The 24,708-nt window shown below is 49.0% G+C and overlaps 1 protein-coding gene across 2 annotated transcripts; it reads right to left on the bottom strand.

The window, feature by feature from the left end:
• Positions 1 to 479: 479 nt before the first annotated feature.
• STRIP1 (striatin interacting protein 1) lies at positions 480 to 20,642 on the bottom strand. 2 transcript variants are annotated; one of them, XM_009001853.5, is made up of 21 exons: positions 20,449 to 20,642; positions 16,895 to 16,967; positions 16,125 to 16,199; positions 15,576 to 15,710; positions 15,355 to 15,475; positions 14,290 to 14,358; positions 13,371 to 13,477; positions 13,155 to 13,282; positions 11,763 to 11,945; positions 11,192 to 11,409; positions 10,143 to 10,208; positions 9,970 to 10,033; positions 8,008 to 8,079; positions 7,469 to 7,543; positions 7,216 to 7,313; positions 5,873 to 5,999; positions 5,561 to 5,661; positions 4,703 to 4,769; positions 4,065 to 4,169; positions 3,236 to 3,440; positions 480 to 1,459 (listed from the first exon to the last, which is right to left on the bottom strand). In XM_009001853.5, the coding sequence occupies exons 1-21, from the start codon at positions 20,626 to 20,628 to the stop codon at positions 1,212 to 1,214; spliced, it is 2,517 nt and encodes an 838-aa protein (XP_009000101.1). In that variant the 5' UTR covers positions 20,629 to 20,642; the 3' UTR covers positions 480 to 1,211. The 2 variants fall into 2 exon arrangements, with proteins under 2 accessions (XP_009000101.1, XP_002751235.2); XM_002751189.7 differs by having other exon boundaries at positions 16,895 to 16,964.
• Between the last annotated feature and the right edge of the window lie 4,066 nt (positions 20,643 to 24,708).

Here is a 24,708-nt window from a genome sequence, read left to right as displayed (position 1 = left end):
CAACTCTGTTTCCTACCATGCCCTGACTCCTGATGGTCTGCTTCCTAGGCTCCAACACTTAAGTTTCCGATCAGTCCCAACCACCTACCCCAGGGAGGGCCTAGAGCAGCTGATCCTCTTGCTTTCACCTAGTCCCTCCCTCCCTAGCACTGACACTGGTTTGGCTGAGGCTAGCTCAGGGATGGGATCCAGAGAAACCCGGGGCTCCTACTGAAATTCCAGCAAACCCAGGGGTGCAGGACAATTCATCAATAGAGTAACCTAGTGCTCTGGAGTTGGGCGAGAGCAATCCCAGATTACTGTGGAGTTAACTTACACTGGATAAATGCCAACCCCCCCTTCCTCTTCCCCCAGGATGGGAGTGGCGGGGAGCTTGGCAAAGACAAGCGGTGACCAGCAATACTGAAGGAAAAAAGACACTTTCTAGACCTGGAGGAGATAAAAAGAGGCCATATTTCCTGCAGACAAGCCAAGGGGAATTATTTTGCTTCTTTTTAATGTAAACAGAATACACAAACACATTAAAAACCCCAACATGACACAGGAGAATATACACGGAATTATATATAGATATTTACAAGCCATCAAAAGCAAAAAGGAAAAATGGCCCCTCTGGTTAAGGGAAGCTTCTCTTCCTATCTCATCCCTGTCCAAAATCAAAGTGCTGAGGCAGCTGCAGGAACCTCTGCGATTACTTCTGGATATAATGTAGCAGGAGGCTGGAATGACATCAGAAACCCCCCACCCCCACTCCAGAGCACAACCAAGATACTGACTTTCTGGCCCTGGCCCTAATCCTAAACCCTCCTCCTTTGCAAGCTGACAAAGCAAGGATTTGTCTGTCTCGGGAGGCGTCAGCTTGACCCCTGAAATTCAGATGCACTGCAGAGGGGTTCCCATCCCATTCCAGCTTTCCCAGCCTTGGGCTGATTGTGAAATGAGCCAAAGTCAACCATGTCCAAGAGAGGAGGGTGGAGGAAGTAAAGAAAGAATGGATCCCAGGCAGAGATGACTGCTTCTGAGCAGGACCCTGGGAACTAACGGGGAGGTCAAGCTGGGCTCACCAAAGCCCAGAAGAGACTGTGGAGGACACAGTGGGGCTGTGCTGCCACCTGGAGGGGAGTGGGAGCTCTGCAGCAATGAACTAGGACAGTACTGCAAGTACCTTGAGATCATCCTTTCTTTCAGTTTCAGTCTCCTAACCAACAGCCTCACTGCAGCAGCTCTTCCCAGGAAATGGGCTTGGAGAAGACCTCCCTTTCTAACCACAAGTCATAGTTCATCTGAAAGTCCTCAGGGAGGTCCACCCGTTGGCCCAGGACACTCTGCAGGCAGTTGTCCACTGGCAGGAAGTCAGGGTTGCTGTGGGCCCGGTCATAGCGCCGGGCATTGAAGCGTTCAATGTTGGCACGGAGGGCACACTCCTCTGCCTGGAAGTCCCAAGGCCGGGCATCAAGATCTGAGACAAAGCAGGAAGAACACAGTTAGGAGCCAAGCCCTGTGGCAGCTCCCCATGGATTCACTGCAGCTCAGGGGCCTGGCTAGGAATGTTGAGTGTCAACTAGGAGCAGGACACCTCCGAGTTCATCCTCAGAAAGATGACAGGAATTCCCTCCTAGATCCAAAGGAGAGTCAAGGATAAGCAGAAAAGACAGAGGTACTGAGAAAGAGGCTTATACTGTACGGATTATGTAGACCCAGAGAGGGAGAGCCATGTATTCAATACGTTTCTGTCTAAGTGGCATTCTCCCTGGCTCTCTGGGGTCAAAGGCAGGAAGCCTGGCAATACTCTCATTTGCTCGTTCTCTCCCAACTCCCTGACCAGGTACTGCGTGCCACCATGGGCCTGCACACATTCATAGGGCATTGGGAGTACAGACACAGTCATTTAGCCATGGTGCTATATTCCAGGTACACAACAACGCAGCAACACACACACAGAGCAGCCCAGGTGGGCAGGGGAGGTACTGCGGACAGAAGGAAGAGTGCCTGCAGAGCCTGGCAGTGGGAGCCACATGGCTCATGTGCCAGGACCAAGCACTCCTTGTGCCTGTTGCCCTGGGTATGATGGAGGCTGGGCTGACAGCAGGGAACAAGGTTGAAAAGGAAGCTGGGTCAGATTGCAGAGGAGGAGAATGAAAAAGGACGAGTGAGCCTCACATGCCCTGCCTAAGAGTTTGAGTCTAATTCTAAGGGAAATAGGAAGCTAATGAAGGATTTTACTCAGGGCAGTAACAGCACAGGATCTGCATGTTGAAAAGATTCACTAGGGGGCCAGGTGCAGTGGCTCATGCCTATAATCCCAACCCTTTGGGAGGCCAAGGCTGATGGATCCCTTGAACCCAGGAGTTCAAGACCACCCTGAGAAGGCGCAGTGGCTCATGCCTATAATCCCAGCACTTTGGGAGGCCAAGGCGGGTGGATCACTTGAGACCAGGAACTTGAGACCAGCCCGGCCAACATGGTGAAACCCTGTCTCTACAACAAATCCAAAAATTAGCTGGATGAGGTGGCATCCAATTGTAGTCCCAGCTACTTGAAAGGTTGAGGTGGGAGAATCGCTTAAACTTGGGCGATGGAGGATGCAGTGAGCTGAGAGCCTGGGCGACAGAATCTCTATCTAAAAAAAAAAAAAAGTCCACCCTGGGCAACATAGTGAAACCCTATCTCTACAAAAAAGATACAATTAGCTGGGCATAGTGGCAAGTGCCTGTAGTCCCAGCTACTTGGGATGCTAAGGCAGAAGGATCACTTTAGCCCAGGAGGCAGAGGTTGTGGTGAGCCGAGATCACACTCCAGGCTGGGCAAGAGAGCGAGACCCTATCTTTAAAATAAAAAATTAAAGTAAAAAAGAATCACTAGGGAAATCTGAGACACTGATGGAGGGGAAGGAACTGGAGGAAGGGAAGTCAGTCTGGAACTATACTATAAGAGTTTAGGTAGCCAAAATGGGGGTGAAAAGAGGGGACAAAGTCTTTAAACAATTTCTAGAAAATGAATGACTGGGAGGGACAGGGAGAGATGGGGCATGATCAGAGATGCCAAGCCTGGGTAGCTTCCCAACGTCCTTCCTAGAGTGCCTGTCCTGAGGCAGCAAAAGCAGGAGCTGGGCTCCTTCCTGCTCCTCGGTGGGAAGCTCAGGGCAGAGAAGTGCCTGAGTACCACGGGCAGGGACTGAAAGATGTCACCTTTCCCAAACACCCCAATCCCAACCTGGCTGAGTGCAGAGCCTCACCATTGCCGTATGCCCAGTCGTCGTTCAGCCGATGCCGCACCTTCTGGTAGATGGCAGACATGGTCTTCATGTTGCTCTTTCGCCACTGCCGCCCCAAGTATTTGGTCTGCACCTTGAGCAACTTCAGCACATAGAGCTGCATCATGGCTTGTTTCACCTTGAGGGCCCGCTTCAGGATGGGGGCTGACTTGAACACCACCAGCATCTAGGAAGGGAGATCAGAAAGCAGCCCAAGGTGAGGACAGAACTAAATGCAGACGGTCGGGTCACACTGCCGCTTAACCCTCTGGAAGTTATGGGCAGGGTGACAAACCATCCCAGTTCCCCTTGGACTGAAGGGTTTCCTGATACATAGGACTTTAAATGCTAAAACCAGTAGAGTTCCAGGCTAACCAGGATGGTCAGTCACCCTAACTATGGGTCACTTTGGAATCTGAAGCTATGGATTCTTCCCAGAAATATTCCTGTGTACACAGACACAAGTATCAGAGGATTCAAGGACCTCCTCACCCCAAAGGCATCCAGACCCAGAGTCAAGGAGGATTCTCACAATCCTGGTTATGTTACCCATCAAGATTAAGGCGACACGGAAAAAGCTCTTCTGTAAGTGTAGATTTGTTTCAGTGTATGGCTTAGCCTCTTCCAGCTTCCAGTTCATCTCATCAAGAACTGGGAATTAGCCCTTAAAATGCAAGGATATGGCTACAGCAAAGTTAAGGGAAAAGGCCCAGTGAGCTCTGCCCTGGGGACTCCCTGCTCCCAGCATGAAATGCGACACTCTTCTTCGAGCTCCAAGTTCCAAGCCTGCTGACTGCACTGACTCACTTACCATTGTCCTTGAATGCTTCCACTTTGTCAGTTTGTTCAAGATCCGAAGCAGATTGATACAGGAAAAGAGGTTCCTCCAGCAAAACTGGTTACTGTCGCCTGCTTCCTGCAGGGACAATCGGGGACAATCAGGGACAATCAGCCCCCACGGCTGCAGCAGGCCCTCACATGCGATCTCAGGACAGCTGGGCCTCCAGGCCTCTTCCAGGAACCCCCTGCTCTCAGAGCAGCCTGGGGACTCCATCCCAGAAGTTGGCAGGGGACTAGGGCAAGAGGGAAGCTCCCTAGACTTTTCCTGCAGGAAACATGAACCAGGATCCTGGGAGCTGTGGCCTCAGGCTGCCCCAGAGCTCCTACTGCTGAGTCCAGTGTTCGGGGAAAGAAGCACTCTACAGTGAGCTCTGGATCAGCAGCCCCTGAAGAGCACACTCCCTAACTAATCCCTAAATCCAAATCTCTCTGCTCTGCAAGGGCCCTCCTCTTGGCCCTTCTGTACACTTACAGTTCTTTCAAAGCCGGGCACTCCACAGTGACCTCACCTGTGGGAGACACCTCTATTCCTGTCTTGTTGGGGGAGGCAGGCTCTCTACCCACTGACCCTGGTGCTAAAGAACAGCTGAGGAGAACCCAGCCACTCACCAGACTCTCTGCAGTCAGCTCTGGGAGCTCATGCACCACGCAGTGAGGGTAATCCAGGACAGAAATGCTGCAGAGGGGAGAGGACCCAGGTGCCCACCATGAGCAAAGGCCAAGGGCCTGGCGGAGCAGCCGTGCCTGAGCCAGTTCCCAGCTTTCCTCCCTCACTTGTTGGAGTAGAAGTAGCAATCTACCTGGTCTGTCCCACTGTCTTTCCCAGTTTCCCCAGCTATAAGATGAGGAAATATCTGCTACAAGAGAACTTGTAAGGCACCCCTGTAGCCAGCGACTAGCATGTTGATCTTGTAAGGGGCAGAGACCCTCAAATCTTTCCCCATAGCAATGAATGTGGGGCAGGGGAGATCGTTCAGGGCAACTAATTTATGCCAAGCCTTTCTGGAGACTGGTCTGGCCGGCGCCCTATGGTATATCACACCAATGAGCAAGTAATGTCAAGTACAGCTGGCACCAAGCCAACAGCAGGGGCTGAGTTAGCAGGCGCAGCATTACAGGGCACATGGCGGAGATCCTTAGAGACAGCAAGCAGCCCATGGTCTCCTCAAAAAAAAAAAAAAAAAGTACAGAAGGGACAAGAAAGTACTAGATTCCAGGATGAAAACCCTCCTGCCCAGGCACAACCAAGTCACCTGGGGCAAGACTGGCCAGACTCAGATCTGACACACTGGGCTCTCCACAGGCAGGGGTCATGCCTCATTGATCTTTGTGTCCTGATGCCCAGCACAGTGCTGGCTCGTAGATTCTGGAAAAATGTTAGCTGAATGGACACAGGGGGAAATAGTAGCTGGGAACTCTGCTGTCTGACCATACCCGCCCCTTCACGGACCCTGGTCCTCTCATCACCTGTTCTTGGCGGTGATGTAGGACATGATGTTTTGATTGAAGAACTTTAGGATCAAAGGAATGCAGTTGGCAAACACCAGGTGCTGGGCCATGTATTCAAACTGAAGCCAACAGAAAAAAAACAGTGTATCCCTTGGGACCTTGCCCTCTTTCCTCCAGGGATGAAAGGCCTTGGTTGGAGGGCCTTGTCTTAGAACATTCATGCAGAGTTCAAACGGGGTCGAAGGCCAAGGCCCCTGTTCTTGTGGGCTGGAGGGGCAGCAGTGTCTGAGGCCCCAGCCCACAGGACGGGAGGGAAAGCCCTGCCGGTACCTGGTAGACATGGTTCAACTTGAAGTGTTTGAGCAGCAGCAGCAGGACGGCAGAAATGGCCTTAACAATGACCTCTTTGTGGCGGTTCACGTCCACCCCCAGCTTCATGCTCTGCAACACTGTGGTGCTGGAAACGTAATTGCCTGGGTGAGCCGCCAGTATGTTTAGTACCTCCTTTCTAGGTGCCCGCAGCAAAGATGGACTCCGGAGCCTCCCTAGGCAAAGACTCCCACCTCCCCACTCACCCCCTGGACATCTCGGAGGTCAGCCCAGAGCTCCCCACCCACCTCCCAAGCAATGTAGCCTGGCACAGTTTATTCCTTCTCCATGATGCCCTCAAATACATTCTTAGTCTGTTTCTCTCTCCTTTCCTCCAAAAATGAACTTCTTCTGCTTTCCAAGATCTCCCCTAAGCTTCTGCTGCCATATTAACCTGAGTTCCCCAAACTGTGTTCTGTGGAATACCAGGATATTGACAAGTTTCATGCCATGGAAAAGAAGGGTTTTGGAGTCAGATACATTTAGGAAGCACTGAGTCACATCGGTTTCTTAATTCACGACTTCTCATTGTACATCTTTATAAGAGGAATTCCTCTTTGTAAGAGAAATCTATGAATCGGATATACAGTATTTGACTCTAGAAGCTTTTTTCTCTAGAACCATCATCACATGTGGCCTAGTGTTCCTGCGATCCTCCCTCTGGTATTAGCCAATCCCTGCCTCCTCCCTCACCTGGCCATCACTGCCACACTCCAGGGGCTGGGTGGCCCTGGCAGGCAGGAGAGCAGGTAAAGGCTCAGGTCCTTCTCAAAGTAGAACATGATCTCAATTGTACTCTCACATGAAAGAGAGGAGTACAGGGCCCAGGGCAAAAGAACGCTGAAGAATCTCACTCTGTTGCCCTGAGACACTTGCTAGCATTCTGCAGGCCTGCTGCTCACTGGGGGAAAGGGAAGGCTTTACACCTGGTGCAGGCTCAGCTGCTGCTGGACGAACTAACCCTCCTCATCCTGGGTGTCCCGATCACACAGCTGGAGAGGGGTGCTTTGGGGAATGTCAACTGCGGCCCCATTCATTTTATAGAGGAGGAAATGACTTGCCCCAATTCACTCAGGAGTTCGCTCAGTGACAGAATCTACACTAGAATCCAGGCCAACTGGGCCAAGCCATCTCCCCAACCAGTGAAACTCTTTAATATAGTAGCTTCCTTTTTTTGAGTCAAAAATACCTACATTTAACCTGCAGAGAAGCTGGGCCAACAACAACCAACTAACAAAATGAAAACGTTTGCCCTTCCCTATCTGTCTGCTGCCCCCCTGCTCCATTCACAGAACAGTACTCACGGCATCTCCTCAGGCAGGACATCTGCTAGGATGTTGATTGAGTCTGTTTTGGCTTTTGAGGTGGGTGCTGCAGCCAACAGGATCTTCAGCAGGGCAATCTGGGAAGAGCAGACCCTTCAGACAAAGGTCTGATAGCCCAGGGCCAAAATTAAGCCCTAAGCAGTCCTGCTGTTGGTCCAAAGGTGGCAGGAAGAGGGCAGGGCCCACTCTAAGGCTAGTGTAGTGGGAGGGTCCCACCGCAGGCGCCACTCACCATATACTGAGGCAAGCTGGGGAGCAAGCCTTGGTAGAGGGTTTCTGCAGGGACTTGCTCAACTTCTTCTTCTCCCTTTTAACATAATGGGTGCAAGCATGAAACCCCAGCCCAGAATACAATCTCCTGAGCCAGCTTGCTAGCTGGCTGGAGGAGAACCTGTAAACAGTGATGTACATCATGATGTTAATGGTAATAGCAAACCCTGAACACACACTATGTGTCAAGCATTTTACTTGTAATAACTCAGTTCATCCTTACAACCCTATGATGGTCTTAGTATTCCTCTTTTACAGATAAGGAAATAAAGCTTAGGGAGACCCAGTAACTTGCCTAAATTGCCATTCAAGGTGGCAGGTCAGAGGCAGGGTCCTGGCTCAGTCTCTATTCTTAACCCTGCACTAGACACGTGTCACCTTCAACACTGGAAGGTAGACTGGGAGCTCTTTGAGGCCCTGGGGCAGCTTTGTGGTCTAATCCCAGTACAATGCCTGGGAAGAGCTGGGGATCCTGGGGGCTGAAGAGGACCCCCAACTTACCCCTGAGAGAGGGGAGCGGAGGTACTCCTCCTCCATCTGCGCCTGGACCTCTGCAATTGATGTGTACTTGTGCTGGAGGGAGAGACGTGAAAAGAGGAGCTGGGGAAAACATTCTTTGGCCAAACTCCCTGCACTCCAGCAAAAACCCCACACATGTGTCTTCAACACAGTCTTCTTAAAAAGGATTGAATCACCACAAAAATCCCTAACTAAAATCCCAAACCCAAATATTTTTCTTTTTTGAGACGGAGTCTTCCTCTGTCGCCCAGGCTGGAGTGCAGTGGCGTGATCTTGGCTCACTGGAACTTCTGCCTCCCAGGTTCAAGTGAGTCTCCTGCCTCAGCCTCCCGAGTAGCTGGGACTACAGGCGTGCATCACCATGCCCAGCTAATGTTTGTATTTTTAGTAGAGATGAGATTTTGCTATGTTGGCCAGGCTGGTGTTGAACTCCTGACCTCAGGTGATCCACCCACCTCAGCCTCTCAAAGTGCTGGGATTACAGGAGTGAGCCAGCATGCCCAGCCCCAAAATATTTTTCTAAGTGGGCACCTACTTCTTGCAACAGGGTAAGAAGCCCACAGTAGATAAGAAAAAAGTAAATATAAGGAGGGAAACAGGCTTTCGGATAGCTACAGTGACAGGAGAAAAACGAAAAGAAAATCAAGTACTCAAAAAGCCCAGACGCACAGAGACCACTTAGTACTACAAATTCCAAAAATATATTTCAAAAACATATAAACAGTTTCACTCCAGACAGCTGTTAGGGGAGACGCCTCTTCCCGACTCTTAATGTTCTCTCCCACGTGGAGAGACACGGGTGTGCCAAACACCCCTTGTCTCTCTCTGCCCAGTCTAGACACTCACTCCTCTATTTTCTGACTGGAGACTATGGGAGGGGACACAGGGCAGCCTTGTCCCCACCCTTCTCTTTCCCCTTTAGAACCTGTCTGCCTGCTGAGAGCCTGTGCTCTCTTCTCCTCCCCCACCAGGCTTAGCAGGGTCTCTCTGCACTGCCTGGGACGGGTAGGTAATTCTGCCTAATCCTGGAACAATGTATTAGGACGCTACTGCTGTATTAAGCCTCATTCTCCACAGCTCTATGAGCTATAAAGTTGGCATTACAATCTCCATCTGCCTACTCCTCTATTTCAACTGCCTGAGAATGTGAGCAAGGAAAAGGAAGGCTATTTATTGGGCTCCTTAGAATTCCAGCAACTGTCAAGACCGGGCGCGGTGGCTCACACCTATAATCCCAGCACTATGGGAGGCCAAGGCGGGCAAGTCACCTGAGGTTGGAAGTTTGAAACCAGCCTGACCAACATGAAGAAATCCCGTCTCTACTAAAAATACAAAATTAGCTAGGTGTGGTGGTGCATGTCTGTAATCCCAGCTTCTCAGGAGGCTGAGGCAGAAGAATCACTTGAACCTGGGAGGCAGAGGTTGCGGTGAGCCAAGATCACGCCATTGCACTCCAGCCTAGGCAACAAGAGCGAGACTGTCAGGAAAAAAAAAAAAAAGAATTCCAACAACTGTCAAATAATATAATCCTTTTTTTTAAGAGTCGGGGGTCTCACTCTGTAGCCCGTGCTAGAGTGCAGGGGCGTGATCATAGCTCACTGTAGCCTTGATCTCCCGTGCTCAGTCAGGAGGTTGATCTCCTGCATCAGCCTCTTGAGTAGCTGGGACTACAGGCATATACCTTGGCGCCCAGTGGTCAGGTAATATAATCTTTAAAGACTTTCCGGTCAGTCCCAAACAAAAGCTCACCTTAAACAGTAAAACTTAAAATAAAACTAGCAAAACTCATAAAAGACTGTTTTTAGGTTATTTCGAAGTCTACCCCTGCCTCTACCCCAGGTTCCTTCAAGCAGACAAGAGTCTTAAAACCGTCTCCCTACAGGCTGGTTTCACTTTACTCACTAGGGACCCAACGAGGCCAAAAGCTCACCCGCAGTCACTCACCTGTTTCAGAGTCTTGATGCTTTCGTGGATTGGCCTGGGCAGCCCCACCACTGTGTTCGTGTCACTGGAGAATAAAGAAGGCCCTGTGTTGAGCCCTGACATCAATTCACCTGGGACCCCAAACACCAAAGGACAGGAGAGCTCACAGCAAAAGGAACTCAGCTTCTACTCACCTGCCGAGAGTGTAACCTATAAATTTGCTGCGGCTGGACTCGAGGAACACCTCAATGTCTTTCTCTCTGCCGTGCCCCCAAAACAAGAGGGAGAAAAGGTTTTTAACAAAAGCTATTTCAAAGTGCTACAGTTAACAAAAATGTAGAACATCCAGAAAGTGTGAAGCCAGGACAAGAAAAGTCTCCTACAATTGTTTTTCTCCTTGAAAGAAAGGGAAAAAAATTGAAATTTTCATAGTATTTTAATGTTTCTTATCATTTTACTGGATCAATAACCTGAAAATATATTATATGTTAATTAGTTTATTCATAAAATTAAGGGGATACATCAAACTTAAAAACATACTTTACTCAGAGAATATGAACAAGTTTGTCAGCAGACTTTCTTAAATATTAAAGTTTTTAAACAAAGCTGCAGGCCACCGATTTTTCATTCAGGTCACATTTTCCTATCCCAAACAATCAGCATACCTTGCATTTTCAGAGTCCCTTCACAGATCACTGAAAACTGAGGCTTTACCTGGATCAAGAAAGTGACTTCTATATCCTCTCACACATTCATCTACTTTATTTCTTAAGTTGCTGCCTCTCAAACAGACACCATTTATGTATCTCCAGGTACCTTTCCACCCATTTACCCACATATACCTCAAACATTTTCATCATAGCTCTAAAGAAACGCTTCCTTAATCCATCACTGTTCTGTTAAAAGTCATACACAAGCCCAGGGTGGATGGGGGCATGTTTGCTTAAATGCTCTTGTTTTTATCTGTTTCTATTCCCTTTCACTAGCATGCCTAACTAACCAAGAGCTAACTCAAATTGCTGACTCAGTAGCCACATGGGGGCCATGTTGTGTGAGACCAGCAAGGCCAGCCTCCCTGAGACCCTCAGGCCAGCACAGGGAGCTTTAAAAGAGCCTCATCTCAGAGCCAGGGTCAGCCTGCCCTCAGATGACCACTCACGGTGACGCAGGCCAGGTGGCAGGCCTGAGGGTGTGAAGGCTCTAGCTTCAGAAGCCAAGAATGCTCTGGAGGTGTGAGACTCACCTGACCTTGGGAGCCCACGGTAGCCCTTTGGGGCAGGTCAGCCTGTCAGTCTGCGGGTGCTGTAGTGGGGGAGGCATCACTTCATCCCGTTCCAGGGGGAACGTCTCCCCCTCCAGACTGTTGTCATCATCATTCTCCTCTTCCTCTTCTCGAGAATCATCAGCCTTGTAGGGATCCCGCTCGTTGAAGGCATCTAGGTTGTCCTGCTTTATCAGAGCCTGAAACCAGGGAAGGGAGATGAGACAAGAGCCAACTGAGGACACAGACCAGAAGAGACAGAGCACAGAGGTGTGTCGGGCAGAGCTTAGAACAGTGGAACAACCAGAGGCAGAGTCAAGACGGGGGCCAAACAATCAACTACTTCTTCCTCCGGTCCCTCAAAAGCACCACGTGCTGAGCACACATCATAAACTAGACCAGAGCAGGGGACAAAGTGTCCTTGCCATGGAGGCATGATTCTGACTGGCTACTCGGTGCTCATTTCCAGTAGCCCTGCTCCTCCAAGGACCGCACTGCTCCAGCGTGCACCTTGAGGACCCTCAGGAGTCACAGGGACCTCTGTCGCCCTCACCTTGTGCTCTCGGCGGCCTCGTTTCTGCTGCTGCTCAATCAAGTCTGAAGCAGATGCTGGTGGAGAGGCGGCCCTCATGTTGCGAATCACTTTGATGCTGTCCTCAGGAAGTGGGGGGAGACCCAGAATGCTGCGCTTCTCAGCCTTCATGCTCTGCAGCTCCTCAAAGCCACCCAGCGTGCACTGCATCATAGACGGGAGCAGAGCCAGGGTCAACATGTCCACAGGGTTGGTCCCTAACCATTATGTCAGGCTCAGAAGCACCCATGACATCATGACCTGGGTCTCTTTATAGAGACCCAGGCAACCTCTGAATAAGGGACTAAAGCCACTCACAAGAATTCAGTGACACCATCAAGCGAAAGGAGAAAAAGGAACAAGGAAAGGGTATAGAGATGCAGGCTGACTGACTCTTGTACAGACACACTGAACTCTGCACCTATGACATACTCTTCAATTTAAAAAAAGGACAACAGCCTAACCCTTCAAGTTCCTAGAAGTTGGTAAGACTCATATGTTTCACAAGTTGTACATGCAAGTCTTTCAAAGTCAAATTGGAGATACAGTTGGATGCTCAAATTTGAAAGAAAAAAAAAGCTTCAACTAAACACCTCCCAAGAAGCAGAAACCCCAGAACCATGCAGCAATTTTACACTGCTTAGTTTTACTGTTTCTGCGCAATTCAGCTTTCCTCTCTGGCCTCAGCAAGGCGTTGTGAAGAACAGAATATGTGTCCAAGATAAAATGCGTCAATGACTCTTGAGAAATCCTACACTTACTGGCTCCAGGGTCAACCCATTCTGAAAGGAGGAGGGATGAGCCCCAGTGCAGCAGCAGTCCCAACTCACCTCCACCATCTCCCCACGCCACTCCTCCTGGGATGGCCTGGCTGCGAACAACACTCCAAGCCTGGTGTGCTGGCCGGCCCACCCTGGCAGCCAGTCCCTCCCTCCCTAGACACAGAATCAGGTTGACAGTATACCCTGAAGAAAATGAAGACTGGCTCAGGGCTCACTCTTGCCCCTTCAAATGACATCTAACCAGGGCCCCAGTTACACAGGCTTTAACTTTGCCTCAAATCCCTTTACAAACTCCAGGTTCAGAGCTGCTTGATGAGAGGCAACTTGTCTGGGAGAGAGCTGTCTGTGACTGAGAAAACAGCTTCCAGGGATCAACAGTCTATTCTGACTCAAGGCCTATGTCCTCGCTGGCTACAGTGGAACAAAAGTGGCACTTCTTTGTCATCTCTTTAGCGGCTTTTTAAATATATATATTTTTCTTACCAAAGCAGTTTTATAACCACGTCATTCAATATTCAAAAGGATAGTCAAGGAACAGTCTTCCTACTGCCCCTCCCCTACCACCCGAGTTCTCCTCCAAGGAGGTGCTCACCAATACAGTCTTCCAGAGCAGCAAGAGAACTTTCTTCATGGGGAAGTGAGGGGCGTGACCGCTGCAAAATTTGGTCACCATCCCAAACAGCATGATGGCAAATGGCTCATTGTTGTACAGCGGGGAGCCTGGAGGTGACACAAAGGTATCAGGACCCTCCCAAGGCCTCCTGCCTCCTCCAGGCAGGGCCTCTTCAGAGGATCCCCAGGGTCCTACCCAGCTCGGCTCTGAAGGTCTGTCGCATGGTCCTCCACTCAGCCTTGTCACCCTCACACTCCTGGTGAACAGTCTCCACTATCAGGTACATGATGTTGAGCAGGACCCTGAGGACAAGAGCCAGCTCACAATGGAGTAGGATCGGGAGTCAAGGGAGCACCCTAGTGTCTAACGAAGTGCTTACTCAAGGCAGGGGCTTAATATTAATAAATGGTAGTGAATAAACAAACATGAACAAGAATGGTTAAAAGCATTTACTGCCCTAAGCTTCCTGAAGAGAAAATACCACAGAGGTGGTAGTGAGCTGTAGGGTCACAGTGAGAACAAAAAACAGGGCTTATGACGAGGAAGTGGAAAGCAGGAGCTGGGACGTGACACCCAGCGATCCTAACACTCAGGAGGGAACACTACAACCACAATCTACAAACTCCAAATTCACAAAACAGCCAGATTTCAACCCTCAAAAACTGGAGGGTCATCTTGTTGTTTAGCAGTTGCTTGAACTCCTGGGCAGCCATGAAACATTAGCAAGTTGCTGGGTCTAATCCAATGAAGATGAGGATCAAGCTGTGTACACAAAGAAGGCCCAGGGAGCCCAGGGAACATCATCATGTGTTTCATCCAAATATAAAACACCCCATACCCGGGTCCTCGTAACAGTGTGAGGAGGAGGCTCACACTTAGCTGTGGCTCTAATTAGTCACTTGACCCTGGATTGCCTTTGGGAGTCTCAACCAAGAGCCCCACCTAAGTCGAGCCCTCAGCAGTTCCTACTAATCATTCACACTGAGCCCATCATACCTGCAGATGAGCGTGTACAGAAGCACACACACCAAGGACACCAAGACAGCCTCCCACGCCCTGCTCTGATCTCATCTCTGACTAAGGCTTGGGAGCCCAGGCGTGCCGCGTGCCTCACCTCAGGTCTGTGCTGTCAGCCAGGGAGATGGCGGGCTTCCTCACAGCACTGCTGCAGGCGGCACTGTTGCTGCAGGAGATTTGCAGAGTCAGCTTCTTCCTCCAAGAAGGAGGGTCAGTGAAGTCCCTGACAAGTACTGACCCATGGGGAAACAAAAGGCTTGGGCTGCACGAGGCCACAGGATACGGTGGTTAAGAACTCAGGCCACAGCTGGGCGCGGTGGCTCACACCTGTAATCCCAGCACTTTGGGAGGCCAAGGCAGGTGGATCATCTGAGGTCAGGAGTTCGAGATCAGCCTGGCCAACATGGTGAAACCCCATCTCTACTAAAAATACAAAAATAGCCGGGCGTGGTGGCAGGCGTCTGTAATCCCAGCTACTCCGGAGGCTGAGGCGGGAGAATCACTTCAACACGGGAGGCAGAGATTGCAGTGAGCTGAGATCACACCACTGCACTCCAGCTGGGACAACAGAGTGAGACTCCATCTCAAAAAAAAAAAATAGAGATGATAATATTATCTATATCCATAGCACAAATTAATACATGTAATGTCCTGAGAACAATGCCCCGGACACACAGGCACTCAATGAGTGGTCTTAGCTATTATCATTAGATGAGCAGCAGCTGACCTGTCCACTGGACAAAGGACAAAGGTGACACAGGCAAGGCCAGGCACTGGTTAAGCCCATGTGTCAGTCTTAGGCCTGGCCTCCTGCCAAGGGGGAAACTGCAGGACACACACAGCAGAGTCTGCAGGTTCAAAAGTGAGCTCAAAGTGAGGAGTCCCCTGAGGAGCACCCCAGGCCTGGCCAGGGCCTGCAGTGTCTGGTGTAAAAACTCTGGCGTCGGAGAGCTGCAGCGACCTGTCATTAGTCTCCATCAGTCTTCAGGGTGTAAGTAAGCAACTCTGTTATTCAACCTGGGTGACCAGAACAGAGCCTAGGACCAGACCTTCTGCCCCACGTGGCCCATTTAACCCTCTAAAAGCCAGTTAGTTCTGCAAGCTCTGTCCCCCTTCCCACCCGAGCCTCCCCTTCCCTACTCAGCCCCTAAAAATTGCTCACTCTATTTCCATGTTCAGAAGCTCCACCAAAGCATTGAACGTGCCCACCTCCAGGAGAAGAAAGATGTTGTAGCGCATCCAGGACTGCACCTCTGCCTCGGAGCTGCACTCCCCAAACGTGCCTGCAACACAGGGTTCAGCTCACTGAGCCCCTCTGTGCATCTGAGTGGGCAATCTCACTAGAAGAGGTGCCAGGGGAGCCCGTGGAAGTCCACTCAATACCTTGAGCAACGTAGAGAATTGCTCGAGCCACCTTGAGTCTCTTCTCCCTGGCAGTGACTTCCAAGCCATCCAGGAGCCTCATGGCATGGGTCCGGTGCTGGTTGGTGTCCAGCTCAGTCCACTTCCTGTCTGTCACTTCAGGGCAAGAAACCAGTTACACCTGAGCCTAGAACAATCCTCACAATGGCATGGACCCATGTTAACTCTCCAAATCTAGAACTGCCATAGGACCAGAAAGACAAGTTTCCCCCTATTTCAGTGGTAAGATCATACTACTGCTCTATGAATTTGATTTCCAAATTGAAATGCTGGTATTTTGGGTGCAATTTTAATCACATGAATTATTTTTTCTCCCCATATGCACATTCTGAAAAGCCCCCACCAAAGTGCCCAAGCCCACTGTACATGTATCTGACTTTGAACCATCAGGATTCAGTAGGTTTCTCAGGCTGTTCCAGAATGACACAGGTCATTCAGATACCCAAAAGAAACCCTGCAGCTCTTGTTATGCAGGGCAAAGGAAGCAAGAAGTGGGGGAAATCATCTCACCATGGATCCGGAAGTCCTCCTCAAAGCATTTTCGATTCATCAGGAATTCTGGCCCTTCCGTGTAGCTGTAAAGCTCTGTCGGAACAAAGTCTCGTCACCACTGGTTCCATGTCTGCATTGCACACCAGGTCTCACATGTGCAGAGAGAGCAAGGTGTTTGCTTCCACTCTCAACTCTGTCCCTGAGTACAGTGACTCCTGGACTAAGTTCTGTAATTACGAAAGGGATCTTAGTGCTCTGATGTACACAACAGAGAGAACCAGAGTGCCAGAGTGCCATCTGCACACTTCCAGTCTGATAGGCATCCATCCCACCATGCCATGCCAGGCTGGCGGCCACCTGGGATGCATCTCTCAAGTGGCTGCTACCTCTTGGGCAGGACCTGTATTATTAGAGGCTTAGAGAAGCAGCTCACACCGACCTCGTGTTACATGAGAGTGGCAGTGGCAGCAGCAGATGGGCACAGATGCAGGCATCCCTCATGACCCATTGCTGGAGGAGAGACCACTGTCAGGGTCACATGGACAGCCAAGGAACATCACTGTCTGACAATGGGACTGGGCTCTAGCCAGCTTCATAAAAGTAAAGGACAACAACAAGTTATAAGATACACAAGGCTTGAATCAAATAACTAACATGTTTTATATACATACAATTAACTGAACTAACTAGGGAAAGAAATGAAGTCCTAAATGATATTCATTCTTAATTTTCTTAAAGACCAATGAGGAAAAAACCACCCCCAAATAACACAAAGGTCCCTGCCTTACCCGAAAGCTCTGCAGCCCACTTGTCCGTGTCAGCATACTCAAACTCCAGGTCTGGCGACTCTGAATAGCCCTGCTAAGAAGAAAGAGCTTTAGGAATCAGATCATTCTCTCAAAGAAAGAAACACATGCTTCGAGACACTGTTGTATTACAGGATACCACTGCCTCCACTTTTTTGATGTTTTCTTCATATTTTGTTTCCTAAAACCTCTAAGAGTATCCTATACTTTTCCTTCAGAGCACTTACCATAACTTATCATTATAGGATGTGTTTGGTGCCTGCCTTTCCACACGACTGCAAGTTCCTTGAGAACAAGAACATCATTCATTTAACTTACCAATGATTTCACAAAGTCCAGCATAGGACCTGGCATGAATAAGTGAATGAATTAATGGTCTATACTCAAATATTTGTTAAATAAATAAATACAAGGTTTCTATATATTTTGTGCAGTGAATGGTCCTTCCATGTGATGCTAAGATTCCGGAAATCTTATTTCTTTCTGGCTAGTGGGCTGTCAATAGCTCAGGACAAAACAAGTATTGAAACTCTCAGCTTTCCCACCCTTGTCTCAAATTTCAGTGAGAACTGACAAAGAAGGCAGCAGCCCCTCCTAACATAAGAGAGAATGTGACAAAGACAATCTTTTTCCTGCTGGAAATAGGTGATTACTGAGAATATACCATCTTGGAAGACTTGTACTGGGAAGACAGAAGTGAGAAAAAAAAAAAATAGGTAAAGTCCTTAGGTTTAATTACAATCTATGTAGGAAGACAAAGACCAGTCACAAAATGACATAACATACCCAGAAACATCCAGGTACGGTAGCTCACACCTGGAATCCTAGCACTTTGGGAGGCCAAGGTTGGGGGATCATTTGAGGTCAGGAGTGCAAAACCAGCTTGGACAACATGGTAAAACCCAGTCTCTAACAAAAATATAAAAATCAGCCAGGCATGGTGGTGCACACCTGTAATCCCAGCTACTGGGGAGGCTAAAGCAGGAGAATATCTTGAGCCCAGGAGGTGGAGGTTGCAGTGAGCAGAAATAGAGCCACAGCACTCCAGCCTGGGCAACAGAGGGAGACCCTGTCTCAAAAACAAAACAAAACCACTCCCACAAACAAGAACTCCACACTATGTTCAGAGACAACACAGTGTACACTCACACAAGTTACTGAACTTCAGTTACTTCATTCATTGAATGGCAATTATGAAACCCTACCTTGAAGATTTTTAAGGACTAATCAAAATTATGTAGTACACAGTGGGCTCTCATAAAATGCCAGCCTCCCTGTCCTCCAGGCATTCACTGATCAAGCTCCCAACTACAGATTTCAGCTATGACTAAAGGAAGATCACAGCATCAGCCTCTTTAAAGAAATGGATTTAGCCAGGCACGGTGGCTCACGCCTGTAATCCTAGCACTTTGGGAGGCCGAGGTGCATGGATCACCTAAGGTCAGGAGTTCAACACCAGCCTGGCCATCATGGTGAAACCCCATCTTAAAAAAAAAAAAAAAAAAAGAAATGGATTTAGACAGGTCTCTGCTTAAATGTGTCCATTTGACTGGTCTTTCATTAAATTAGTCTATTCGGAAATGTATGTATGTATGTATTTGGAGGCGGAGTCTCGCTCTCTTGCCCAGGCTGGAGTGCTGTGGCATGATCTCTCTCCGCTCACTGCAACCTCCACCTTCCAAGTTCAAGTGATTCTCCTGCCTCAGCCTCCCAAGTAGTTGAGACTACAGGCCCCGTGCCTCCATACCCTGCTAATTTTTTGTATTTTTAGTAGAGACGGGGTTTCACCGTGTTAGCCAGGATCTCCATCTCCTGACCTCGTGATCCGCCCCCCCTCCCCGGGCTTCCCAAAGTGATGGGATTACAGGCGTGAGCTACCACACCCGGCCTCTATGTGGAAATTAAGGGGTAAAAAGAGAAATTAAAATTCGTCAAAGGGTATTTATTTGACCATTCATAGCTACTTAGGAAAATTTAAACCGTTTTTCAAAATGATAACTCCTCTCATGATGAAGGAAGTTCACTACCCTCCACTTTAGTAATCCTCTCAAGCCTGTAAACCCAGCATTTTGGGAGGCCGAGGCGGTGGATCACGAGGTCAAGAGATCAAGACCATCCTGGTCAACATGGTGAAACCCCGTCTCTACTAAAAATACAAAAAATTAGCTGGGCGTGGTGGTGGCGGCGCGTGCCTGTAATCCCAGCTACTCAGGAGACTGAGGCGGGAGAATTGCTTGAACCCAAGAGGTGGAGGGTGCGGTGAGCCGAGATCGCGCCATTGCACTCCAGCCTGGGTCACAAGAGCGAAACTCCGTCTCAAAAAAAAAAAAGGAAAAACTGAGTAGTTACCACTGATGTCCATCATCCTAGCATGCAAGGGCTCCTTAAAGGTCAGTTTCTTTGTTTTTTCAAATTATTCACTCTAAGCTCAGATTACTTCTACTTTGGGGTTGCCAATTGTTGACACGTTTTATCAGGGGTTTAGGCTTGCTAACAAAAACAAAAGCTTGTGAGGAACTGATTTCACAAGTCTAAAGATAGTATCATTGCTCTATGAGTACATTATGCTTGGACAATGAGGAATTCCCTCTCATTAACTTGGCTGATTCGCTTGGGGGCTGATTAACATAGGAGATGGCATAGTAAGTGCTCTGGGAACGTGCTGATTAAGAAGCCCTAAAACGCCCCGACATGTGTATCTTCATTCATGAATTCTGCAGAGGAAGGCAGTGGGAGGAATTCTTTAACTTGGGGTGAGGTTACTAGTCGGCTCCAGACTATGCCATCTCCAGAACGGCAGGAACTGCTCACTAGAGAGAGAGGAAGGAATGCTGGGTCCTAATGCATGTTTTAAAATGTCTATTTCTCATCTTTAACAGTTCAGTATCAGGCGCACTGGGCAAAATACCCACCAGAGGCACTGTCAACCCATGGCCCGATCCGGCTCAGGTCAGAAGAACAAGGCATAGTTTCCCCCTCCTACTCTCGGAACCTCCGGCAGCGCAATACTCTCAGTGATAACTATCTCGGTCTGGCCTTAAGTGCCTCCTAGATCCTCGCCGGTGCCTTGCCTGCCCACACGCGCCGTCCTCTGCGCGCGGCACGACCCAGGAGCCTGCGCCCCAGTACCAGGGGCAGAGGCCCGAGAGGTTTAGAGGTTGGGGGCGCGGCCGCCCAGCGCCCTGGAGTGCACGCAGACCCCCAAATTCCCACCCGCGAGTTGGGGTGAAGGAGGCTTCCCAGGGTCAGGGGCCTCGAGGCCACGCCCACAGCCGGGGCCCAGGAGAGCAAACCAGCGATCGCAGGCTCCGGGACGCTCTCCTGGGCGGCGGAGCTCGAGCGGGGACCCGGGCTTCATGCCTCTGACCCCAGGAGCTGCCAACCTCGCTTCCTGCTCCTTTCGCTGTATAATGACAGCTCCCGGCCGGGCTCTACCGAGCCCTTCGGGAAGCCCAGCCTGGCCCCTAGAGCGGCCCAATGCCCGGGACCCCCGGCGCCCCCCGCCCGGTGCGAGCCTCGCCCCCGAAGCTCCTGACCTCCGAGTCTTTGCGCTGGTTGCGGTTGAACTCGCGGGCTTTGCCCCCGGGCAGGAGGCCCGCGCCGGCCCGCGGTCCCCCAGGTGGAGGCTGTGCGGTTGCCGGCGGCGGAGGTGGCGGAGGCTGGGGCTGCTTGTTGTTCACGATCAGTGGGCCCGGACTGCCGGCTGCCGGCTCCATCTTGGCTGCTCCACACCCCCAGCTTATTTCGCGGACAGCCGCCGTGATGCAACTCTCGCGTGATTTTCTCCAGGAACTTTACCTGGTCGCCATATTAAGTGTGGCGGCCTGCGATAGAAGCCATCTTGGCTGACCAGCACGATACTGTCTGCAGTTCTTCCCTTCTTGATCTTTTTAGTTTTCCTCCCTTTCAGTTTCAGTTTCAATGTAATTGTATTTGTGAGGCTTCCCTTAGCTTCTTCAGTCAGTTTAGTCACCCCTCCTTCCTCTAAATCGCTTTGCACTTATCGAAGACTTGTTCAAGTCTTAGGCGGTATTTTGTAAAGAACAAAATGGGTAGGATCCTAGTCTTCACAGAGTTACAGTTGTGATGAGTGCTAATCACTCATTCAACAAACATTGAATAAATGTCTCCTGTGTGCCAAGCGGTTAAGATAAAATGAGGGACAAGTGTCTGCAGTCATGGTACATAACAGTGCTTGGTGGGTCCAACAAACAATAGACAAATATAGAGAAATAAATGCTGAAAAGTGTCAGAGGAAAATTTGCTCGTGAAACTAATTAAAGATGGTAAGGCAGACGTTATGTCAGAGAGCCCAGGTGATAGTTCTAGAGACCGCTACAACCAGACCTTGCAGTGAAGAAGAGGAATTGAACTTAACTCTGACTCCAACAAGAAATAGTAGGGATTTATGATCAAAAAGCAGGATGAGAGTCAGTGGACAGAAAATTACTAAGAGAAACATCAAGGATAAGAAGTTTCTTGCTAAACTGACCTAACAGGATTATTGCTGAAAGCAGGATAGGGTGCTAAGATATTGAGGGTGGTCAGATACCAAGTGTTATGGTTTGAATGTGTCTCCCAAATTCCATATGTTGGAAACTCAATCCTCAAATTCATATGTTGATGGTATTTGGAGGTGGAGCTTTGAGGGGATAATCAGGATTAGATAAAGTCATCAGGGTAGGGTCCCTGTGAGGGGACTGATGACTTTATAAGAGGAGGAGCGATCTGAGCTGGCCCACGTGCTCTTGCTCTCTCCCTATGCAGTTTAAGAAAGTCCTCACCAGACCCAACCCCTTGACTTTGGGCTCTCCAGACTCCAGAACTGCAAAAAATAACTTTCTTTCCTTTAGAAATTATCCAGTCTTTGGTATTCTGTTATAGCAACAAAAAAATGGACTAAGACACCAAGAGTGGAGCGTTCTTGCACAGACTGGGTTCGACAAGGCCAGAAAGGGAAGCCCAAGGGGTTGGGCCCAGTCAGGCAGAAGACTCACAGAAGCTAGCCTAGAGCTTTGGCCAAAGAAGATGATCTTTGTGAGAAGAAACAAAAATAAATATAAGAGATTAGAAGGTGGCAAGGGGATAGGTTGGTGGAGGTGGAGAGTGTGGCAATGAGAGGCACGCTGCCCAGTGAAGGCAAGTCTGAAGGTGTGATTTGGGATGGGTTCTGAAAGAGGTAAGGGAAAGCCTGGCAAAGTTCCAGGAAGGGCACACAGACAGAGACGATGGCTAAATGCGAAGGCCCTGAGGTTAGCGTGTCTGAAACCGAGTGAGCCAATAGCAGTTGATGAGAGCCATGTAATGATAATGCAGGGGCCAGAAGGCAGGGCCTTGAAGGTAGTGGGAAGGAGTTTGAATTTTATTCTAAGCGAAATGGAAAACCATTCGAAGGTGTTGACCAGCAAGATGTTACGGTGTGATGTGTAAAAGATCAACTTGGCTGCTTTTGGAGAAGGGACTGGAGACTTGCAAGAGTGGTTAGGGGCAAGACAAGTTCGGGGACCACGTAGCTGGAGATAATGGTGCTTGTACCGGAGTGGATTGGGTTGATACTTATATACTGAGTAGGAAGCGGGGACGGGATTTGCTGACATTTTTTTTGTTTGTTTGTTTTGTTTTGAGACGGAGTCTTGCTCTGTCACCCAGGCTGGAATGCAGTGGCATGATCTTGGCTCCCTGCATCCTCTGCCTCCGGCGTTCAAGCTGTTTCTCCTGCCTCAGCTTCTTGAGTAGCTGGGACTACAAACCTGTGCCACCACGCCCGGCTAAGGTATTTTTAGTATGGACCAGGTTTCACTCTGTTGGCCAAGATGGTCTCAATCTCCTGACCTTGTGATCCACCCACCTCAGCCTCCCAAGGTGCTGGGATTACAGGCATGAGCCACAACACCCGGCCTACTGGAATCTTAAGAGCTGGAAGAGGGGAATAAACAGAGACCTCCTAGATTTAGGTTTGAGCAACTGAGTGGATGGCTGCATCACTTTATAATAAATAAGTAAGCCTGAGAGTAAGAAAAACAGGTTTAGAGGAAAGATCAAGACTTCTGTTTTGGACACATCAAGTTCGAGATATTCATCAGACATCTTAGAGGTGTTGTGTAATAACAGCTGTTACTGTTATCCGTTGCTATACTGTGAAATCCTTAACGGCATTTGATCCATCTTTGTCTCTCCAGCTTTACACCTTGCCTGCTTCACACCCCAGGCTCAAGTCCAGAAAGTCCCTGTGATACAACTCCCCAGTGAGTTCCCCTGAGGTCCAACCTAGTAGGTGCTTAAAAAGTCTTTGTCGTAAGTTAATAAATTAATCCAAAACCATCACACTGCAATTTCTTCCTGCCTATCTTCCTGTACCTGTCACAAGCTGTATCACTGGTGAAAAACATTTTTCAGCTAAATTCAAAACAGGTAAGGTTTTGGTGCAATAATTCCACTTCTAGTAATAGATTCTAAGGAAATAATTAGATTTAGATAAAGATAGGTATATGATAATATTCCAGGCAATGGTGTTTTCAATAGTGTAAAGCTGGGATCAACCTAATTTGAAAAACAGCCAATAAGAAAACGGCTAACTTTGAGGGGCCAGACACTATGACTCATGCCTGTAATCTCAGCAATTTGGGAAGTTGGGGTGGGAGGATCGCTTGAGCCCAGGAATTTAAGACCAGCCTGGGCAACAGGGCGAGACCCTATCTCCACAAAAAAATAAAAATAAAAAAACCGAAAAACAGTTAAATTTAAAATTTTTTAAAAAAGAAAATGGCTACCTAATGGAATGGGGCATTCATAAGACAGAGTATATGGATCTAGAAGGAAAAAGAATCCCAGATGTGAAGGAGCAGAAGCACAGCTGGAGAGCTGACTACTACAACTGGCTAGGAAACTTTCAGAAAAGCACAACTCAGTAGAGAGTAGAAGTTGTACAAGTGTCTTCATGTACTTCTCTTTTTTCTTCCTTCCCCATCTGTAAAATGAGAATAATCCTACCTGTATTTCTGTCAGAAGTGTGTGAACCAGAGCAACTCCATCTTGAATAGAGGCTGAATAAAATGAGGCTGAGACCTACTGGGCTGCATTCCCAGGAGATTAAGGCATTCTTAGTCACGGGATGAGATACAAGGCCCGCACAAGATACAGGTGACAAGGAACCTGCTGATAAAACAGTCTGCAGTAAAGAAGCCGCCCAAACCCACCACAACCAATATGGCGATGAGAGTGACCTCTGGTCCGCCTCACTTTTGCACTCCCACCAGTTCCGTGAGGGTCTGCAAATGCCATGGCAACACCAGGAAGTTACCCCAGATGGCCTAAAAAAGGGAGACATACAGAATCCACCCCTTGTTTAGCATATAATCAAGAAATAAGCATACAAATGGGCAACCAGCAGCCCTTGGGGCTGCTCTGCCTATGGTGCAGCCATTATTGTATTCCTTCACTTTCATAATAAGCTTGCCTTCACTTTACCCTGTGGACTCACCCGGAATTATTTCTTGTGAGAGATCTAAGAGCCCTCTCTTGGTGTCTGGATTGAGACCCCTTTCCTGTAATATTTTGAGGCTGTGGATCAAATGAGCTAATTTATGTGAACTAATTGAAAACTATAAAGCTAGTTGGGTACGGTGGCTCACACCTGTAATCCCAGCACTTTGGGAGGCTGAGGTGGGCGGATCACTTGAGGTCACAGGTTCAAGACCAGCCTGGTCAATATGATGAAACCCTCTCTCTACTAAAAATGCAAAAATTAGCTGGGCGTGGTGGGCATGTGCCTGTAATCCCAGCCACTCAGGAGGCCG

Source organism: Callithrix jacchus, chromosome 7, assembly GCF_049354715.1.
Source record: "Callithrix jacchus isolate 240 chromosome 7, calJac240_pri, whole genome shotgun sequence".
In the NCBI taxonomy this organism is placed as follows: domain Eukaryota; kingdom Metazoa; phylum Chordata; class Mammalia; order Primates; family Cebidae; genus Callithrix; species Callithrix jacchus.
This window is presented reverse-complemented; position numbering and strand designations above follow the sequence as displayed.

What these genes read in the sequence shown, in the direction of transcription:
- STRIP1 (XM_009001853.5), bottom strand. Translation starts at nt 20,628, where the DNA reads ATGGAGCCGGCAGCCGGCAGTCCGGGCCCACTGATCGTGAACAACAAG. An exon ending in ACCAGCGCAAAGACTCGGAG is followed by an intron (nt 16,968 to 20,448) that starts GTCAGGAGCTTC and finishes CTTTCTTCTTAG; the next exon opens with CAGGGCTATTCAGAGTCGCC. An exon ending in TGCTCTGGAAGACTGTATTG is followed by an intron (nt 11,946 to 13,154) that starts GTGAGCACCTCC and finishes TCTATGATGCAG; the next exon opens with TGCACGCTGGGTGGCTTTGA.